This window comes from Crocuta crocuta, unplaced genomic scaffold, assembly GCF_008692635.1.
Source record: "Crocuta crocuta isolate KB4526 unplaced genomic scaffold, BGI_CrCroc_1.0 scaffold75, whole genome shotgun sequence".
In the NCBI taxonomy this organism is placed as follows: domain Eukaryota; kingdom Metazoa; phylum Chordata; class Mammalia; order Carnivora; family Hyaenidae; genus Crocuta; species Crocuta crocuta.
Genome location: NW_027530350.1, coordinates 951,458 through 972,838, shown reverse-complemented (window position 1 = coordinate 972,838; position 21,381 = coordinate 951,458). Strand labels below are relative to the sequence as shown.

The following is a 21,381-nucleotide window of genomic DNA, read 5'->3' as shown; positions in this document are numbered from 1 at the left end:
GAGCCCTAGGGACGCATCTGAGATGAGCTCACCTGGGTCCAGCAAATGTATACACTGCACTCCTAAGTGTCTTTCCTGCCTTAGAAAACAGGTCCCCGAAAATGTTGCCCCAGCCAAACCCCAGGTGGTTCTTTCTTTCTTTCTTTCCCTACTCTCTCGTTCTTCTTTGCCTCACATCATACAGCATGAAGCACAATCTGACTTATGCAATCGCAGCTTTGATGACACCAAGGTTATATAGGCTGATGATAATTCTTTTACATGGCAACTTATCATTTGGAACAAAGGGCCATTTCTGAAAGCAATGAAAGGACAAGACACAGTTCTATCCAAAAGAACGCCTCCTTTCACTGTGCCAGCAGAGTTTGGTTTTGCAATGACACTGAATAAAAGTCAACCATCCTGTGTAGTATCATACATCTGGCATGCCTAGTAGACCAGCTAATTCTGCAATGTATCTTTTGCCAGTGGATGTTGGACTATTTCCCTAGGAAACCACAAGGGTATTATTGTACTTTCTTAAGTATTCAAGCAGGATCTGTTCACTAGAAAGACAAAATAGCTATTTCAGCTCAGCCACTAATTGCTGAACTCGCTGTCTGCTTAATACTGGGCTGGTTCTGAAGGAAATCTGAGTAGAAAAGGCATGGTTTGCATTCGAGGACATGGAAGTTCTAGAAGAGGCTAACAACATAAAACTGAGAAAAATGCAGAGTCAGTTGTAATAAAGTAATCATGTAATTACATGATATTCAGGGTGTTCTTAACGTTACTCGGCAATCCTGCAGCAAGGCAAAGGGAATAGGTAAAGATACAAGTGCTTTGGACACTAAAGCATTTCAGAGGTATGAGTTCTAGGCAGGAAGTCTAATTTTGGGGGGTGGAGGAGATATACTATCATTTGTGTTTTGTGCCTCATACAAATATTTCAAGCAGAGAAAAATCAAGTTCTTTCTGTTTATAATTCAAAAAATAAACATTAGTATGTTTGAGAAATTAAAGTGTTTCCAGATCTCTTTTAGCTTATCCACAATGGTATTTATTATCTGACCACAACTTCTCTACTGAATATTTAGCATGTTCAGTGTAGAATTTTACTACATATGCTGTCTTACATAGTCTCCAAGTGCTTTACCTGCCTGTCTCCCAAGTAAAAAGGGATATACACACATATAAAGGGAGATATTTAAGAAGTGATATCTGTCTATATCTATGTATCTATATCCATGTATGTCTATCCACATATATTTATGTGTATGTCTTGCTATATGTATTGTGTCTATATATGTATACATATATACATATATACACACAAACACATTTTATATATTATTTATATACACACCTTATAGATACACACATACATATGGGCAATCTCCTATGCTGGGAAAATAGATGCTTGCTACTTTGAATACAATTTCAACATGAATTGATTAGAACTGAGCTTGAGACCTTGATGTTAAATGCAAAATATATAAAATACTGTCTAATTTATATGTGGACAAATCAATTTGTTAATTATTCTATTCTTGGTTTAAATGCACAGTGAAAAACCATTAATTTAAAATGATTACTGCTCATCTAAACATAAGACGAAGCATGCTATTCTCCCAGCGGGACTATCAGCTTCCTGACAGCAGCAACCCCACCAGCTATTCCTCCTTTTTCTCTCCCACCGCCCCTCATGATGCCAATCCCGTGAAATGGAATGCGCCAGGCGGGTACTCAAGGTGTCTCCATACCTGTCCTTCACTGTACCCTGTGGGGACACTTACCTGGTTGCTTGATCTCCTAAAGATCCAATGAAAATGGCAAAAGCATTTACTTGAGGGTTGCTTGTCAGGATTTGGGCAAACTTGGCAGGATGTATTCCATATCGTGACAGGTTTGCGTCACTTAAGACGATGACAAAGTACTCATCAGCTTCTTCTTTGACAATTTCCTTGATGGCATGTTCGGTCCCCTCTAACGTGTGGTCCCCACTCATGCAGAATTGAGCATGGGCATGCATTGTCTGGGGGTAAGAGATGTCGCACAGGAGCCACGGGTGAGAAAGTTTTTAAACCAACATAACGGTTTCTCTATTGACCATGAGAATGCACAAATGCCAATTATTCCATGTGAATAAGAAACCTCCGAGTTGAGTTCTATTTCATTTGCACCTTAGAGTGACAACAGTATACAATGATATTTGTATGTGGTTAAGACTTTTGTTAGAAACAGGAAATGTTCCCAAACTCTCCCCACTGGCAGTTACTCCTAAAATTCAAGCTGCCATTTAAAGTGAGAAAATGTCAGAAAACATAAAACTTGGTATCTCTCTCTCTCTCTCTCTCTCTCTCACACACACACACACACACACACAAACACACTGTGATAGGCAGAATTCCAAGGTGGCCCCCAAGGTTCCTGCCCCTGGTAAACAGCCTGCCTAATCCCTTCCCCTTAAATGTGGGCAAGACCTGTGAATAGACATGACACAAGAGAAAAAGGAGAAAAGGATTGGATTTCTAATAAACAAAGTTGTAACACTAAACACTGTACTTATAATAATAGCAATGGAGGAAATTTACTTTAAACTCATAGGGTGTATGTATTTCTATCGTAGATCCGAGTATGTGAAACTGAATTTATCATTAGAAAATACTATGACGTACATAAAACTAGGGTTGGAGAGTATGCTGAAATGGGTCATTCTTTTCCTTTTACTGAAATACCTATGGGCTGAGAAGAACTGTATAGGATATAGGAGGGGGACTCAGGGTGTAGAATCCTGATACCATATTGAGCGCACTACAGATATGTAGGGAACAGAGTTTACAATTTGTACTGTGGAGAAGAGGATTTTAGGCACCATGAGTTTTTTTTCAGTTTAAGGCTTGAATGCTTCTAAAACAGAAAGTCTTTCTGTTTCTTTCCTAGATCTGTTGCTGCTTCAGTGAATCTTTTCCATCATCAGAAGATACTTTACCTAATCTGGTGGAAGTTTTACATTATTGAGTTGATTTAACGTATTTACCTTCAGAATTTCTAGTCTCTGCTTATTGTCCTTGGGGGTTTTGTTAGTTGGCACTAGACTGATGTTGTAGCCATCTCCAGAGTGTCCAGCGATGTCGTACTAAAGATAAGAGAATTAGAGAGTTAGAAGCCTCTGTCCACTAAAGAATTGTCATCAGGCCTTTCGGCCTCCAAGTCTTTGGTCTGCCACTGTGCACAACTGCTCAACGGATGGCCATGGAGAAGTCCAGGGAGTTGAATGTGTGCTTATCAACAGAGGCAGACAAATTCCAGGCTCCTTCACTTTTGGTCCATCCTCGTGTGATTTCTGCCCCAGCAGGAGGTAGAAAGTATGATGGGGAGAATTCACGGGCTACCAAGAATTCCATTCTTAACTCTCAGGGGAGAGTTAAAAAAAAATCACACATACACATACACTGCGGTAGGCAGAGTTCCAAGGTGGCCCCCAAGATTCCTGCCTGTTGGCATATGTGGCCTGCAAAATCCTCTCCCTTTAAGTGTGGGCAGGGCCTGTAAATATGATAGGATGTTACTTGTGATTATGTTATGTGGCAGAGGGGATTTTGTGGATGTAAGGCCACTAATCAGTTGACTTTGAGTTAATCAAAAGGGAGATTATCTGGGTGGACCTAATTTAATCATATGAGCCCTTAAAAAGCAGAGTCTTTCTGGTGGTAGCAGACGGGGAAGACAGAGACTTGAAGTGTGGGAGACTGTGATATGTGGGAATTATCTGTGGCTGAGATGGAGAGGACTATGGGGCAGGCCTTGAGAGCGGCATCTAGGAGGGACCCTGGCTGACAGCCAACATGGAAATAGGCACCTCAGTCCTATAACCCCAAAGGACTGAATTCTGCCAACAATCCAAATGGAATTGGCAGCAGAACCTCTAGTTCAGTCTGGCTCAGATCCCGATTTCAGCCTTGGGAGACCCTAGGCAGAGAACCCAGCTCAGGCTTCCTAGATCCCTAAACTACAGAATTAAGACCTAGTAAACAGGTATTGCTTTGAGATGCTATGTTTGCAGTAATTTGTTACACAGTAGTAGAAAACTAATACATATACTTCTTTTCTGAACACACAAAGTGAAATGTATTCACCATAGAAATTAAAGCACAAAAAGAAAGTAAAATTTAGTCATAATCCCATATTCAAAGATAACATCTGTCAAAATTTTGTTGTACAAGTTCTGAGGCTTTTATTTCTTCTCACTATATGTGAAAGAGGTTGCACATTCACACACATACGCATCTACGTCAATGTAACTTCTAACTGCAATGGATAACATTGACCATGTAGTTTTATAGTCTGCTTTTCTACTTTATTTTTTTAATTAAAAATTTTTTAATTTTTAATTAAAAATGTTTATTTATTTTTGAGAGAGAAAGAGAGACAGACAGACATACAGGCAGACAGAGAGCACAAGAGCAGCAGGAGAGGCGGAGATAGAAGGAGACACAGAATCCAAAGCAGGCTCCAGGCTCTGAGCTGTCAGCACAGAGCCCGATGTGGGGCTTGAACTCAGGAACCACGAGATCATGACCTGAGCCAAAGTCAGATGCTTAACCGAATGACCGACATAGGCACCCCTCTGGTTTTCTACTTTAGTGTATGACATATGTTTTTAAAATTTAGGAACTACATACCTTTCTATTTCCCTATCTCACAATGCACATGAGAAAACTAGAGCTGAGTGTGGGGTGTAGCATTTTAATGGGATCTGGAAAGAAGTTTGGGACCTGAAGGAACCATAACTGGAGCACGGTGGTTCTACCTGTTGGGTTTGTTCCCCAATTCCCTTCTCCCCTCCCACCTCCCTCTAAGAAGTTTTGTGATGCTGATATGAAAGTTAGAATAGATGTCAGGGTATCTGGTCAATTGGGGCAACTGCAAAGAAAATCTGAGTGTGGGTCTAGGTAAAAGATTTTCGGGAATATTTGGAATGCTACTGAGGAAGAAAATGCTTAAGAATCACTGCTTTCTATTCACCAACTGCCCATCAATCAACAGCTGTCTTTTGAGCATCAACCATGTGCAAAACATTACTCTAGGTATTGTAGGGGAATGCACTTATTTCTTTTCATGTCTATTCCTTTTTAACTGTTGAGCTCTTTGTGGCCATATCTTATTCGTCTTCGAATTTTAGTATCTGTGAGCATGCCTGGTGTGTTTATGGCACAAATGCAATCATGTTGGGACAATAAGAAGCTTTCCTTTCCCATGTGGGCTACATTCTTTTGCAAATAAGCTGTTTGGAAAGCTGGAATGCATTTTCCTGCCCCCCAGCCATCATGTGATAAGTGGTGGTTAGCCTAAGCTAGCTGACCAAAAAGCCCATACAGTAACCAAAACCATTGTCTTTAAAATGAAAAGACGTAGAGCCCCTGAGTGGCTCAGTGGGTTAAGTGTCCGACTTCGGCTCAGGTCATGACCTCACGGTTCTAGGGTTCGAGCCCCGCGTTGGGTTCTGTGCTGACAGCCAGCTCAGAGCCTGGAGCCTGTTTCAGATTCTGTGTCTCCCTCTCTCTCTGACCCTCCCTGCTCATGCTGTCTCTCTCTCTCTCAGAAATAAATAAAACATTAAAAAATTTAAAAAAAATGAAAAGAAGTAGAAGAATTCCTTTTGAAATAGTTTTTATGCAATGATAGGGAGTCAGGAGGCAAGCTGGGTTGTTTGTGGAAGATTAGTTCCATTTTGGACATGCTGAAGTTGTTCATCTAGGGAGGTAACAGAGTAGAAATGTATTTCACAGAGTCAGAGATGTGGCTGTCCCCACCCAGGATAGGGACACATGACTGCCAAGGGCAAATGCACAGAGACAGAAGGGCAGAGGAATGCTTCACTTGAACCTTGGGGAGTATCCTCTTAGGTGGGTGGAAGAAGGACCCAGGGCTGAGTGGAGAAGGCAGAGGAGACAGCACTTGCCAAAGCAGGACAAGGGGGCGGCCCCGGGGGAATCTGTGTGTAGGGCCTCCGGAAGTGGTTGTGCAAGTGGCTGAATCACACTAACTTCAGCCATCTCAGAGAATGGGGACGAGTGACCTCTCGGCCTCAGAATCAACAGCCACCTTTATGCGGACAGTATTAGTGAAAAGTCTGCAGGAATAAAAAGTGAAATGAAAGAGCATCTAGAGGGGGTTGAGGGAGAGGAGTCTGTGCATGTTACAGGTGGCAGAGAGGAGGCAGTGGGGAAGGAGATCATGACCGGAGTCAGAGTGTCTAGTCTGGGGGAGGAAGGAGGACACTTTTTTTCTGAGACTAAAAAAGAACAGAAAGAATGGGAATGGACAGAGGTAAGTATGTAATTGGATGGGACAAGTGTACAAATGAAGTCCATGTAAGATGCCTAAATATTTAAAATCTGTGAAGCAGGATATAAATTGTTAAATAAAATATATTCTGTCCTTCTTCGATAAATAAGTACAGATTATAGTGACCTGGCGAGCCAGGAGTCCTTGAGGAGTCTTTGCAAGAACAGAGTGGTGTGGGCAGCACTGGCCCCTGGCTTGCTACAGTTAGCTCTGTCCCATTTCCATGAGGTATATGTATGGACATATGTATGCATATGTATGGACACCCAGCCTTCATATTCCTCTATACAGTTGCTCCTTGGCCATACCGCACACCATTGGCCAGTCTGCCCTACAAAGATGGGCTTAAGAGAGGGGACCACGTAGGAAGGAGGCTTGGGGTCATCCGAGGTTTCTTGGGGATCCCAGAAACTGGGACCATGATCTAGAAACTGGCTTTAACCAGGTATTCCCCCTTGGCCCCCATAGGCTCTTCACCTCATGGGAGGGACATGGTTAGAGGAGGGCCGGAGTGAGAACTTGGGCAGGGCTGGGACATTCTTCTAGGAGTGGTTTTAAGATATTTTTAATTAATACAAAAGACGATACAAAAGAATTGTAAGGGAAATTTACCAATACATTAAACAGGCTTGATAATGCTTTAAGAGGATGTAATAAATTCCACATGTGGAAAAAAATCTCCTTAGGATAGCTTGTAATCAATCTAGTGAAAAGGTAACAAAATTTGAACCCTAAAAGCTGTACAGCTCTTGACAATGGATAACTGTGGTAAAGTACTAGCTTCAGTAGACGTCCAAGGTCACCCACGTGCTCGGTGCTGGCACTGGTGCGGGTATGGACAAAGCCTGTCGGAGTCCGCCATGGAAGCAAGCTCGAGACTCTCACGTCTGATTTGACAATGGTCACGGCAGGAACTATTTTAGGCCAAAAATAAAGTTCTCCTGAGGAGGTGCCAGGCAGACTGCTTTCGTGAGGAAGCTGGTGAAGTAATTTGTTACTTAGGACCTTACACAGGAGGGGATAAGATCAGTTCCTTGAAACAGAAGTGGGTTTCTCTTATTTGGCTGAGGCAAGGGGGCTATAAATGTATTAAGCTTTTTCCTCCCTTTTAACTGGAGGTTCAGATACTTACTATCAGATGACCATGGATGAGACCAAATGAACATGTCTTTGACCATATGGTCTGCTCACAGGGTTGACCTAACTGGTTACTGTGAGGAAAAAAGTTGATTATTACACAAACAGCTGTCAAATGAGCTCTTTCTCAAAAACAGATACTGGCTAACTGAATGCTTCAGGACATTTTAGTAACTATCCATTCATCATTCCCTTGACTGATTTACCTACCTACCTACTGTTTAATTATTTGTCCAGGAGAAGAAAGCATACTATACTTTTTCACACAAGTGAGAGAAAGATAGGCAAGTTGCCGATCTGTCTTTCTTTTCCCTCCCTTCTTCCCTTTCTTCTTTCTTCTATTTTCTCCTTTTCCTCTTCCTTTCTTTATTTATGGTAAGGAAAATTCTATTTGCAGAACGATCTGCCTTTGTCTGTGCCTGGTTAGCACTGCAAAGGCTGAGAAGACACACCTAAGGGACAGAATGGGGCTTATAAAATGGTTTGCAGGCTCTGGTTCTCATTTTCCAGACAGGCTTGGGGATTATTCTGTGCCCAAAATAAATAAAATACTTGAGAGGAATCCAGAGCACATCCAAGTGTGGAACATTCCCTGGTGTTACTGTAGATCAGTGTAAGCTTCCATTAAAAACAATACTTCTCTGTCATAATTATCTAGTATCTGCTATCCAAGGATCCCAACACATTTACAGGCAGAAATTTCCTCATCCTCAAAATGGTCTGGGCTAAAGAAAAAGGTCCATAAACTCCTTCATTCCCATTCTCTGACACGTAATCCTACTGTTCACCCAGTCTGGTTCCTGCTGTGACCACTGTCAAATCAGACTTGACAGGGTCTCAAGCATGCTTCCGTGGCAGAATCACAGAGTCACTAAACAAGAGCCTCACTGTCATTATCAAATCACCTAACATTTAGATCATAACTTTTCTGGAGCAGCTCAAAATTTTATGGTCACGAAAATGACCACTTCTCATGGCCTCCCTTAAATCCTTGTGGGGTCTTGCATTTCAGCATAAACCTAAATAATAAACCACAGTAGTAAGGAAAAGCCTTGACTAGGGAAAACCAATTTTAATACTTCCTTGCTTTGGAAACTTGTTTACAAGCCCCTTTGCTAGATTTTCTTTTGAAAATCTCATTCATTTAGAGAAAGGTCTTACAAATGAAAACAAACGCTGAGTTTCAGTCTAAGACACAAAGATGTACCAGGAAATAAGGCTGATTTGTGACACTTAGGCTGCAAAGAAATGTCTGCTTAGAACAAAGAGCTACTGGTGTTTCTTTTTTTCTTTTTTTACAAATAAGATTTATGTTTAGATTTCTATGGGGAAAGGATAATCATCTGCTAAGTTTAGGAAAGGCTATGCTTTATTACGCATCCACATTATAACTAGGTATGAAACAATCATCTGAAGCTATTTCTGAAGACTGATGATGTGTGAAATTCTAATCTTCTTCTAAAAATCCAAGTACACCATTCTAAGATGGCACCACTGACAGTGGGCAGCAAAGGATTAGAAGATGAGTATGTGATCGGAAGGGTCAAGGGAAGTGCCAACAGAACCTAAGGTGTTAGTGAGCCAATAAGCCATAGTAGTAGCTAGCTAACCTTTCTTTGTATCCTAGAAGTCAATGTAAAAAGAATAGTGTTTTGGGGCACCTAGGTGGCTCAGTTGGTGAAGTGGCCAACTCTTGATCTCAGCTCTGGTCATGATCCCATGGTTTGGTTCGAGAGTTCGAGCCCTGAGTTGTAATCTGTGCTGACCACATGGAGCCTGCTTAGGATTCTTTCTCTCTCTCTCTCTCTCTGACTCTCCCTCGCTCTTGCTCTCTCTCAAAATACATAACTTAAAAAAAAAAAAATAATGTTCTGAAGGTCAAGGATTCTAGGCTTAGCTCTGAATCTTAGCTTTTGACCCAGCACAAGTACTTAACTTTTGTAAATCTTGTTTCTATCTTGTAAATAATGCTGGTTTAGATGGCCTCTAACATTATATGCTTATAAGTCACTTAACCTCTCTGACATATAGGAATAATCTCTGTTTTATCTAACCTCACAGGGTCACTGACAGTATAGGACAATACATTTAATGGGTATAATGTCAATGTTTGTACAGTTCTTCATGTCTCAACTCATCTTGATTCTCTTCATAACTTTTGCAGTGGGTATTATTTACCTCTTTTCAGAAATGAAGAAATTAATCCTTGGAGAGGTTAATAGCCTTTCTTAAGCTCAGAGATGTAGTGCTGGCAGAGATGGAAGCCAGACCCAGGTGCCCTGATCCTATAGAGAAATAATCATTCTCTATCCCCCTCCCCCATCTCTTTGGTCAGTTCTTCTATAGCAACAACCAAGTCAATTCTGAATTCTTGTTTCACTGTGAATGGATTCAGAGAATTCTGTACACCTTTCTTTGGTCTTATCTCCATGTACCAAGAAGAGTTTATTCAAAGCCTAAGCCTGATAAGATGATTGGTTTCCATTTCTAAATGTGTGAAACATTCCTGAGGCATGGGGAAAAGGTTAATTACAGACACAGAGCTAAGTTTTTGGTAGAAGGAATCTTACCAGCAGGTGCTAGTTTTGTGAGTCATATCTTTTCATATCCTTCTGAGAATTAACCTAGCCTTTCTGACCAAGATATCTTTGAGAAAAGTTATGCCTACTATACCTCACTGGGATGATGAAGTGCTAAGGGAAGGAAAAGATAGAGTCTTTTATGTAAATGGTACATTTGCTTCTGAATTACAGCTTTGTAAAAATACTGACTGGGCAGAAGTAAAATTGTTGTAGAAAAAACCAGGGATAAAACATCAACTAAGAAAGAGCCTGGAAGTGATAGTCAGAAGTTCCTGTTTGTTTTTTTTACAGTGTAGCTGTGTGACCTTGAGCAAAGCATTTTACCACTCTGGATCCTGATTTTCTCATCTGTATAACAATGAAATTAGTAAAAATAATTGCCAAGACTATTTCTGCTCTTAAGGTTCTATGAAAAGCCAATGGTTCACTCTAGAAACAGACTGGAAAAGTCTGCTTCACTTAGTCATAGGAAAATCTGTGCCTTGCTTTCTCTTGTCAAAGGAATGAATCAGCTAAATCTACCTGAGGATTGATGAAGTCCTTTCTAAAAAGAAAGCCCTCAGGGCCTATAAGAAATAACAATCCAGTATTGGCTCTAGCATGGCGGGTTTCTAACTCTTTAAAAATATTTTTAAATGGTGGAAGTCTTTCTCCAACTGAAATACTGCACAAAAGCACAGATGATGAAATGTCACACAAAATCAAAACAAGTGAAATTGCTTTGGTTTAACTGGGGATGGAAGGGGAAAGGGTAAAAGTCCTGTCTGTTCGCATCAAACCCCCAACACTGTTCAACTGTTCCTTGTTACACTGTTAGGAAAGCATGGCCTTAATACAGGAGTTATTCTCCACCAAAACGAAACATTTGAGTACTTTTTTTTTTCAAAGTCCAACTTCTCAAAAATGAAGTAAATCTTCAAAAATGAAGGGACTCTGTTTTCTGGAGTCCCTACTTGAGTGCTCAGTGAAGACAGTCACCTAACTCTCGAGGTTATGGAGTACTTTGAAGAAAAAAAAATTAAGGCATTAAGAGCTTTTGAAAAGGAGGTCTATTTAGGGTTTTAGTAAAACATTCCCAGGGACTTGCAGAAACCACAAGGAATGGACAAGAAATCATGAGATAAAGGGGAAAAAAAGTTTCTTGACTGAAATAAAATGGTTCACATGACAATCACTATTTCACTTTTCACTCCAGTGTTTAAGTGCTCTGTGAACATTAAACACTTTGCTGCTTATAAGATTAGAGGAGTTTATGATGATTCTTAGCAAATAATGTTACTCCTGTCTTGAGAGGCCAGACTATATGCTGTTCCTGAGAGTAACTGAATTCAGTTGGTGGACCAATTATGAGAAACTTTAAAAACTCCAGATGGCTTTGAAATGTGTCCTGCCACAGAATTACCTTTTCTTCCCAGTAATTCTTACTCAAGGGTCTCTGTGGTTTGGCATGGCTCATGCTAGGAGGGAAAAGAAAGTGGAGGCTGACTCCAAATGGGCCTCCTGGACCTGGACTGTAATGACCCAGAGCTCAGAAGCTGAGCCCAAGCCAAACAAGATACAACACAGATGCCAAGAGAGAGGTTTCGGGGAAGAGTCCAGATCACTGGGCCAGGATGATGGCTTCTGAAGGTTTCAAAGCAAATATAGACTAGACACCTCTGCAAAGGAGGGATAACTGCAAGAAGACCATGCTAGAAGCCATCTGGAACTGCTGAGTGGGAAGTCTCAGAACACACTGCTGAATTCCTAAAGATACCACACACGATGCCATCCTGGGCTATGGAATATAAATTTTTCACTAGGAACTCCTAAAACTGTCATTTGCTCATGCATCATCTTATATTTGCTGAGAAAATTACATACTTTCATTAGTTATTCCTAGTCCTTATGTGTCTCTCACAAATGGGAAAATAAAAACACAGATAAAGTGAGTTGGACTTTGTGGTGTACAGATACAGAAGAAAGTGAATGGAACGCTGCCATTTGATGTACACGCATCAAATATGTCTGAGAAAATACCACAAAAAAATCCACTAGCAGTGGTTGCCACTGGAGGGGAAACTGGGAGCTGAGAGGGCAGAGGCTTACATAGAGGGCTTCACTTTCACTCTTTTTGTACTTCTACACCTTTACCCTAATGTATTTAATTTAAAAAAATGCTCTCACAGAATGTCAGGTGGCTCCATCCCACTTTTTTCATACCCTTTACAAAGGAGGCTGGAGAAGCCCCAGCAGAGACTGGGTGGCCGGTGGCCACTCTAAACCTTAGACATGTTGGCAGGGGTGGTGAGAAGATTATACAAAGTTTCCAGGGCACCCAGTGTAGAGGGGGAAGCCTGTCGGGAGTTCTGGAAATATAGGGAGTATTGGGACAAGGTAAGTGGCACCATAAGAAAATAGTCAGATGAATCCAGAATGAAGGACATTCTGCAAAATGCTTGTTCTGAACTCTCAAAAGCAACCATCAGGAAAAGCAAAGATGGTAGTGGCAGTGGAGGTGAGGTGGCTGTTCCAGATGAAAAGAGGCTAAAAGATATGACAACTAAAAACGAAATGGGGATTCTGGATCCTGGATTGTGGGGGGAAAACTAATTAGAAAAGACACTTTTGGGATATACTTACTGCGGTGAGTACTGAGTAATGCATGGAGTTGTTGAATCATTATATTGTACATCCGGAACGAATATAACCCTGTATATTAATTACTTCGGTTAAAAATAGCACTTTGGGAGACAGTTGGGAAAAATGAATTTGGATTGGACACCAGAAGATCTTATGAAATTACTGATAATATTTTTAGATGTGATAATGGTATTGAGGTCATGCTGGAGAATGTCCTTACTGTTAGGAGAAGCATAATAAAATATTTAGAGGTAAAGCATTATGATGTTTATAATTTATTTTCAAATGATTCATAGGAAGGAAGGGAGTATACATTTCGAGAGAAACATAAAGCAAATAAGGGAAAATACTAACATTTGGCGAATCTAAGTGAAGGCATATGGGTGTCATTTTACTGCTCTTACAACTTTTCTGTAGGTTTAAATTTTTTCAAAATAAAAAAGTTGGGATATAAAGGGGAAATTTAAAAAACAAAACAAAATACCAAAAAGGGATAACAAACAGAAGAGGAGTCCTGTCTCCAACAGCCTTCAGACTTGGGAAAAGTCCTTTAATATTCCTGGGTCTCAGTCCCCTGCCTGAGGACTGAGGAGACTGGGTAATGGCCTGTGACGCGACCCCAGTTCTGAAGTCCATGGACATGGTGAGGGATTTGCAGGAGCAGGACTCCTGTGCCCTCCCCCTCTCCCGTTCCTCCCCAGCCCTTGAGTTACTTGCCCAAACGCCCTTTTTCCTCACAGAGCTTGTTTTGTGAAGTCTTGACGTCTTTTCCTTTTCTTGGAAAGATTTTAATGCACTGGAGACTTTCTCTGCTCTTAAAAAAGTTCTAAAGGAACTGTAGTGAATGTAGGGAGTATGTAGGGAGAAATATAAGGAAATGCATACAACCCGTTGCATGAAAGTGCTGTCTATGAAGGATCTAATAGCATAGGGGCGCCTGGGGGGCTCAGTCGGTTGAGTGTCTGACTTTGGCTCAGGTCGTGATCTTGCGTTCAAGGGTTTGAGCCCTGCAGTGGGCTCGGTGCTAACAGCTCAAAGCCTAGAGCCTGCTTTGGATTCTGTCTCCCCCTTTCTCTCTGCTCCTCCCCTGCTCATGCTCTGTCTCTGTCCCTCAAAAAATAAAAAAAAATGTAAAAAAAAAAAAAGTAAATAAGAATCTAATAGCATAAAAAGCAATAAAAATACTTCAAACCTTGAATAAAGTTTATCTTATCTTGGTGTCTTGCTATAATGTCTTGTTCTAAATATTGACTGGATTTGTCAGGCATATATTACCATGGTTATCTTCTCAATATAGCTGTGGTTTTACTGATAAAGACTGAGGAAATCATTTACAGTACTGTGGGAATTAGAGACTATCAGCAAAATATGTGCTGAAGTGGGGTGTCTGGAGAGGAGCGTGCTTTCTACGTGCCTCTGTTATTGCATGTCTCTCACTGAATGTTTGATCAGAATTAGTAGTTGTTGTTTGTCTCCCTCACTGGGCTATAAGCTCAAGGATGGCAGGGAACTCTGTACCTAGTGGAGTACTATGCTCTTAGCAAGTGCTTAATTTATGTTTGTAATTTTATTGAAATCCACTTACATCATATGGCAACAATAGAGCCGTAACTGTCAGTTAGAAACAAAACAAAACAACAGCTTGTGAAATGCTCATTTTCCTTGTTTTCTTTTTGGTGCGGATATGTCCAGTCTCATTAGTGTTGTTCCAAGTGACAGACTTTTAACAGTGAGAATTGGAGAAATCTCAATGTCTCTGTGTACTCCGCTGTGTGAGATGAAATGAAATATTCAACGTGCTCCCTGATAATCACACCATCTACCTGCAGGCTTTTGGAATGGTTCTCTGAATTCTGTATTAGCTTTGCCACCTTCTGCCTTCTGTCTAATTCTTTACTCCGTCCTGGGGAGCTGAGTCAACCAATTTCTTGGATAGCTTCTAAAAATCTTCCTAAAAACTTAGAAGAAGTAGTTTTACCTATTGGAGAGGTTCTGTTCTCAAAGGCATAAAAATCCTCTTTCTAACTTGAAATTTTGTTCTAGATAATATGAGTACGTATGCCAATTTCAATAGTGATATGTTTGCTACAATCTATAATGGGTCAAAATGTCCATCAAACTCAAAGGAAGCTAAGGAACACTGACCTTCAAGACTCACAAAAGAGGCAGATGGGCTGATCCAAATATTAGTAGAACCCGAGTGTTTCAAAACATTAAATGAGACTTATGCTGATGTGATGGATAGATGTTTAACCATCTGCTGGTTATCCATGGTCCAAGTGATTTAGGAATTATACTCAAACTCCTACCAGAAAGGATCTAAAATATTTTAAAATAAATATTTTCTAGAAACCCATAAAACATAAAAAAACCCAAAAAATTGAAATGAAGAAAAACTTACATCTGAAGGGAGCGAGGGTCAAGGGAAGGAAAAGGTTGAATACTAGTGTACACGCCACAGGACATAAAGCTGTCACAGTGGTCTTTGATTTTTGGCTCTGAGCTTTCTGGCAATGGAAACCAAGAGAGAATCTTGAACAGTTCCATGGTTTTCAGAAATCACAAGGGGAAATACAACCGCGTTCTTCATTCTGCGAGGGAAACAAAGCTGCTCCCTACAGGGAAAGTCCACATCCTATTTGTATTTGTATCCTGAACTTGTACAGCACCTGGCAACGCACAGCACTCCCTGACCAAAGCCGCCTTTCCCTACCACTGAAATCTAAAAGGAATCTCTCATGCAGAGCTTCATGCAAGGGACCCTGGGAGAGCTAGAGCTCAAAAACGGGCTTAAAGTAAATGCAATGATGGGTGACATCAATCTTTTGCCTACTGTGCTTTCCGGCACAGATCTTTAAAGTAAAAAGATAATGGAGACCATAGTATGCAGATAGTAAACCTCTAGGTGGATGTCAAGCTAAATACTGACCTAAGATTGCCTATTTCTGAAGGACATGTTCGACCCTGAACATCATCTAGAATACTTATGGATAGACTGTGCACCCTCTATACTTATTTGCACATATACCATTTCTTCCCCCCGCACTTTTGATAATAATTACCCAGCACAGGACTGTGTTATTTGCTCTAGTAAAGGGCCAGAAGTGCAGGTGCTCCTGTGGCCAATTAAGAGTGGACTGAGGGGCAGCTCTTGGGCAGTCACATGGCTCCGGGGATCCCTCCTCCACATTCGGGCCTCTGAAGGAGGGTGCAGCAGAATAGGCATAGTTGAAATGGGCAAGTGTTGCTTGCCAGGGTTGCTGTCTTCATTCCCAGGGGGGTCATCTATTACTGTGTAATCCTCGCCCACGTGGAAAGAGAAAGCAAGGCTGAGAATAGCGCTTTCTGAGGGTGTCCTCAAAACTTGGGAAGGCTGTCGGCTTGGCGATGGGGAAAAACGGAGTGTGGAGGAAATTGGGATGAGGATGGCGACTCTAGAAATCTGTGGAAGAGATCTGTGGTATTTCTAAATGCCTGTTTCTCCCCCCTAACATTATGGCTAACATCACACACTTGTAAAGTGCGGCGCTTTCTTCTGTGGTAATTAGTCCTTTGAATTCAGGGATTATCATTGTCTGATGGTTAGGGAGAGAGAACAGAAGGCTCTCTTTGTCTATGCTGATAAGTGAGCTGATAAGGAGACGAAGATTTTTGTTCACTCCGGTGAAGCCTGTGCCCCACCATCCGTCACTGTGCCCTAACCTGGAGTGACTCTTGGACAGAAGTGGTCAGTGACGCCTCTCATCATCCTTAGTTCATGCCATACCTTAAACTTCTCTTCGTAGTTCTCGAAGGCTTCCATGACCATACACACGGCCTCCATTGAGCGCTCCAGCCGGCCATCCACCCCGTTAAAGCGGTACATGCTGCCAGACACATCTACCACCAGGCGCAGGCGCTTGGGTTTCTGTTGGGGGCTGCCCAGCTGAGGGAGGGAACAACAGAAAGGTCTTGTGAACCAAGAAACCATCCCTGGTTGGTGTTCTGAGGGTCTCACGCAGGCCCCAGCGTGCCAGCCACAAGGCAGGCAGATCAGCTGTAGGCTGGGGGTTGCTCAAGGTTGTCCTGGCAGGTGGAAAGGATTGTATTTCAGTAGATGGAATTTCACATTTGTACTGGGGCCATACGGGAAGGATATTCCTTTAGAATATGGGCCTTTCAAGGCCTAACCTAGTCTAGTAAAACTGCCTTACTGAGGCTATTACTCTTAAAAATAATAATCTGGAAAGATACAAACTTCAACATGTCATGCCCCGGAGTCAGTTATACTAGCAAGACTGAGTTGTTTTGGAAGGCCACATTGATTCTACTGGTGCTTGTTATAGTGTCCTGCAAATCAGTTCCCACATAGCCTGTAAGAAATGTTAGATGCCTAAAACAAGGGTCTGTGAGAGAGTGTCTTGCAAAGAACAGAGGGAATATATTTCATCAGTGCCTTCTGTCATTACAAGCGTTCAGTTTCTGCTTCCTTCCAGTCACTGCATTTCTTTCTTTTCCTGGCAGTGAAAGCATACAAGTGGCATCACTCTGCTATTTAGCAACAAGTATCGATTAAAATATGAAACTCCTTTGATTTTCAGTTTGACTGGGGACTCATGCCTGCGAATTTGCAGAATTAAAAACAAAAGTATGTTTGTCAGTTTTACTTACAGGAGACGAAGAAGGGGAAAAATTCCAGATTGTTCTGTTATTATACGCTTGCTGTCAGGTATGAAGGCTAATGAGCAGAGTTAGTAATTTCAAAAAGATTGTATGGGTATTGGAGTGCAGTGATTTCAGACAAAATTCAGCATATTTCTTAAAAAACTTGTGGAGTCTGCTCTGCCTAAATTAAGAACAGAGCCTCATTTACTTCCATGACCACTCACAACTCAGATATATCTAAACACATTTGTTGACCACAATGAGTTAGTAAAGAAAGTAGTTGTTGACTCATGCCAATGACATAGAACTGAGTACTGTCCAGATCACCAAAAGATTCTCTCTGAATAAACATTTAAATGGAGTAAGTGACCACCCTTCCCCACCAGTCACTGCACCCCCAGCTCTCAGTGGCTACTCAGCCATTTTGGTTATTCAGGGATATGGGAAGTCACAGGGCCCTCCAAGAGACTCAGTATTTTAACTTCTGCCATTTTTTTTTTGCCATTGTATTGCAAATATTTTAATATTACGGCTGTCTAAAGCTTTACATGCTACAACTAGAATTATTTAAAAGGGAATTTCTTATTTTCTAAAATTTTCTTCAGTTTTGGGATGGGCACAGATATTTAAGTAACAGGATAGCAGAAAACAACCAAGATTGTTCTAGGGCTTTTACCTGTGCAGCCCTCCAGGATTCATGGACACTGAGTGTCTTCAGTTTCCTCTCCCCACCAGGGGCACCCTGCTCTGTGTCCTGGGAGCTGAGCTGCATGGACAGCATCAGCCTCTCACTCGGCTGCCAGTTTCTGGTGGATTCTGCTGGTGGGAGGTCCTGGCAGGAGACCAGGTTGCCATATTCAGGGTTTATGGTGTTTTGATAAAGATGGCAACTCCAGAAAGCATTTGTCTATAAAGACAGCTGAACTCTACCTGAGGCTACTAGTTCACTATGACTTACTTGTGGCTCCAGTTCACCCCGGCGTTTGTAGATGGCTTTTTCTCCAGTGAGCCCATCGATGATCTTGGCATCATCTAGTTCCCCCATAGCTTGGTGTCTTAGCCACTGTCTCTCTTTACCTTTAGCCTACAACGACATGCACACACACAGCTCCTTATTTTAATTACTTCTGCAGGGTACCTGACACATTTTCTGCATGATAAACAGGAAACACAGGCTCTTTTAAAATAAGTGATGGTTCTTCATGAGCACAGTTTCATAAATGGACTGGTTCCTGCTCTGCTGACAAAGAATGCCCTTTGTGTAGATTTTGTCAATTTTAATGGTTTTAACACATGGAATGATAAAATGAACTCACTTAAAGCACACACAAATGGGAAAGCAGTATGCAAATGGGTCCTTGGAGAGATGTGCAAAATCCAGTAATGTAGTGGTGATTTCTTATGCATTTTCTGTCATGGTATGCTTAGCAAATTTCTTAGGTAACAAAATAATCAGCTTGAACTTCTTAACAATGACTGCAAGCACCAAGAAAATGTGACCTTCAGAACTCTTCCTTTTAGAAGAGAAGTTGATACTTGAGCTCGCTGTGACTTATGGTGCAAGTGGAAACAACTGAAAAACTATTGTTCATGAACATGTTGTGTCCCCCATGATCAAAAGTCTTCTGAATTATTTTCCCAAAGGTATTTCCACATAATACTTTCCCAAAATAACTTATAACTATGCCAGGTGGACCAAGAAGGTAGTTAAACAATGAAGAATGACAATATCCCACTCAAGACATAGGTAGGTTTATTACAGCCAACAACTCTATTTACATTGAGTGGGAAGAATAACAAAAAATTAAAAATAGAACTACCCTACTAGCAATCGCAACTACCAGCAATTGCACTACTAGGTATTTATCCAAGGGATACAGTTGTGCTATTTCGAAGGGGCACATGCACCCCAATGTTTATAGCAGTGCTATTGACAATAGTCAAAGTATGGAAAGAGACCAAATGTCCATTGATGGATGAATGGATAAAGAAGATGCGGTGTGTACATATATGTGTGTGTGTGTGTGTGTGTGTGTGTATACACACACAATGGAGTATTACTTGGCAATCAAAGAGAATGAAATCTTGCCATTTGCAATTACGTGGATGGAACTAGACGGTATCATGCTAAGTGAGATTAGTCAGAGAAAGACAAATATAATATAACTTCACTCATGAGGAATTTAAGATACAAAATAGGTGAACATAAGGGAAGGGAAGCAAAAATAATATAAAAAAACAGGTAGGGGGGCAAAACATAAGAGACTCTTAAATATATAAAACAAAGTTGCTGGAGGCGTTGGGGGAGGGGGGATGGGCTAAATGGGTAAGGGGCATTAAGGAATCCACTCGTGAATCATTGTTGCACTATAGTGCTAACCTGGATGTAAATTAAAAAATTATAATTAATTAAAAAAAAGAAGTGGAAAGAATAGCTCAAATGTTTTTATGTGTGCAAATGAGCATAGTAGTTAAGATCATGTGGTCTGGAGTCATACAGCCTGGTTCCGATCCTCCCTTCCCCATGATCAGATATTTGACCTCAAGCAAGTTACTCAGCCTGTCTGCATGTCAGTGTCCTTAGCTCTAAAATAAAGAAAACTACTATGAGTAATTGTGAAGAATAAATGAGACACTACATGGAATTGGTTGAGGAAGAGCCTGGCAATCTATGTCAGCTAGTATCATCATCACCATTATCAAGTGAGACACGTTATGGACAATGAAGTGCACATTAATTTCAGCATACTTCCATCACTGTTTCATTGAGAGTAACTGTATGACAGTACTGTCATTGAAAATACAAAGCCAAGCTTCAAGCAGTCCACTGAGGCATACACAAACCACTACACAAAGAAGCTCCCCACAGTTTTACTCTAGGCAGGACCACATAATATTAATTTTTTGTTCCTGATACCCTTGCTGCAAATAAGGGCAAAATTCCCTTATTTGAATACAAATGTATTAATCCAAAGGTGAAATAAAGAGAGAGAAAGTTCTAAGCCACCAGCATAAAGGTACTACATTTGGTGGGCAGTTAATTTTAGGAATCATCTTACATGTGCCCCTTGGGACTATGTTCTTTTCTAATGTGTGTTCTTGGTAAGAACCCCATGATCTTATAGGAAAATGGGATTTGTTGGAGTATAGTTCAATGAGCTCATGCAACTCTGTGAGATACATAGCTATAGGCTGTAGGAGGAAGGGGTGATCAGAGTCTTCCAGAATCCTTTCCCACTGGACTACAGATGAGACAGACAAGCTTGATCACACAGCTTGCTATCCTTCTCAGGCTCTCTCCCCTGCATCAGTGACTGGGGCCTGGCTCCTGTTTCCTCTCCCCATCATTCCTAATGTCTGGAGTAGATCATTCCTTGGGTTTCCAGAATACTTTATGCTGGGAAATGCAACTGGGGGTGAGCACTGAGGTACCTTTCAATCCTGAGACTCTATAATTCTTGGAGATACCAAACTGCAGAGCAGTGCCTTCTAATGCCTTTTATAGATGCGGACAGACTCTCACAGAGCACTCTAGACTGGAAAAACAAGCACTGCAGAAAGTACTGGAGAATGTGGAAGCAATGGTTAGCTGTCATCAAAGTGGCATAGAAGTTGGATTCTAGAACTGGGTTTATGAGGAATTTGGGATAGCAACAGAAACAAGATTATGTGGTTCATAGTGTAACAGCTGTGCCACAGTTATCATTAGTCTTGATTTTCAAACTTTCATCAATACATTGACAAGGCAATGACACTGAAGAAGTTCAAGAGAAGCTGTTACATTTCCAGTGTTATGTAATTCAGTTAAGTACAATATGGAACCTGCAGTTTAACCAAATACTATATCAAATATACCAAGTATCAGTATAAGTTTTTGATAAGGCTAGAAGTTATATGTCAACCCTAAAGGAAACAAAGAGGTTCATATAATGAGCATAGGTTATTAAAAAGAAAAAAAAAAGCATTGGGTCACCTTGTAGCTTATCATTGTTTTACTTTCTTCATACTTAATCACTGTTTACAAATGTAATGTTACCTCTTTATCTCTATTATCTGTCTGTTCCAT

At 41.0% G+C, this 21,381-nt stretch overlaps 1 protein-coding gene across 1 annotated transcript in view; it reads right to left on the bottom strand.

The window, feature by feature from the left end:
* VWA8 (von Willebrand factor A domain containing 8) overlaps nucleotides 1-21,381 on the bottom strand; it is a 357,898-nt gene that overhangs the window by 5,874 nt on the left and 330,643 nt on the right. Inside the window, exons 42-45 of the mRNA XM_077765686.1 lie at nucleotides 18,274-18,399; nucleotides 16,438-16,596; nucleotides 3,020-3,118; nucleotides 1,776-2,014 (exon numbers count right to left, since the gene is read on the bottom strand). Of these exons, the coding sequence (XP_077621812.1) occupies nucleotides 1,776-2,014; nucleotides 3,020-3,118; nucleotides 16,438-16,596; nucleotides 18,274-18,399 (623 nt within the window). The remainder of the gene's footprint in view (nucleotides 1-1,775; nucleotides 2,015-3,019; nucleotides 3,119-16,437; nucleotides 16,597-18,273; nucleotides 18,400-21,381) is intronic.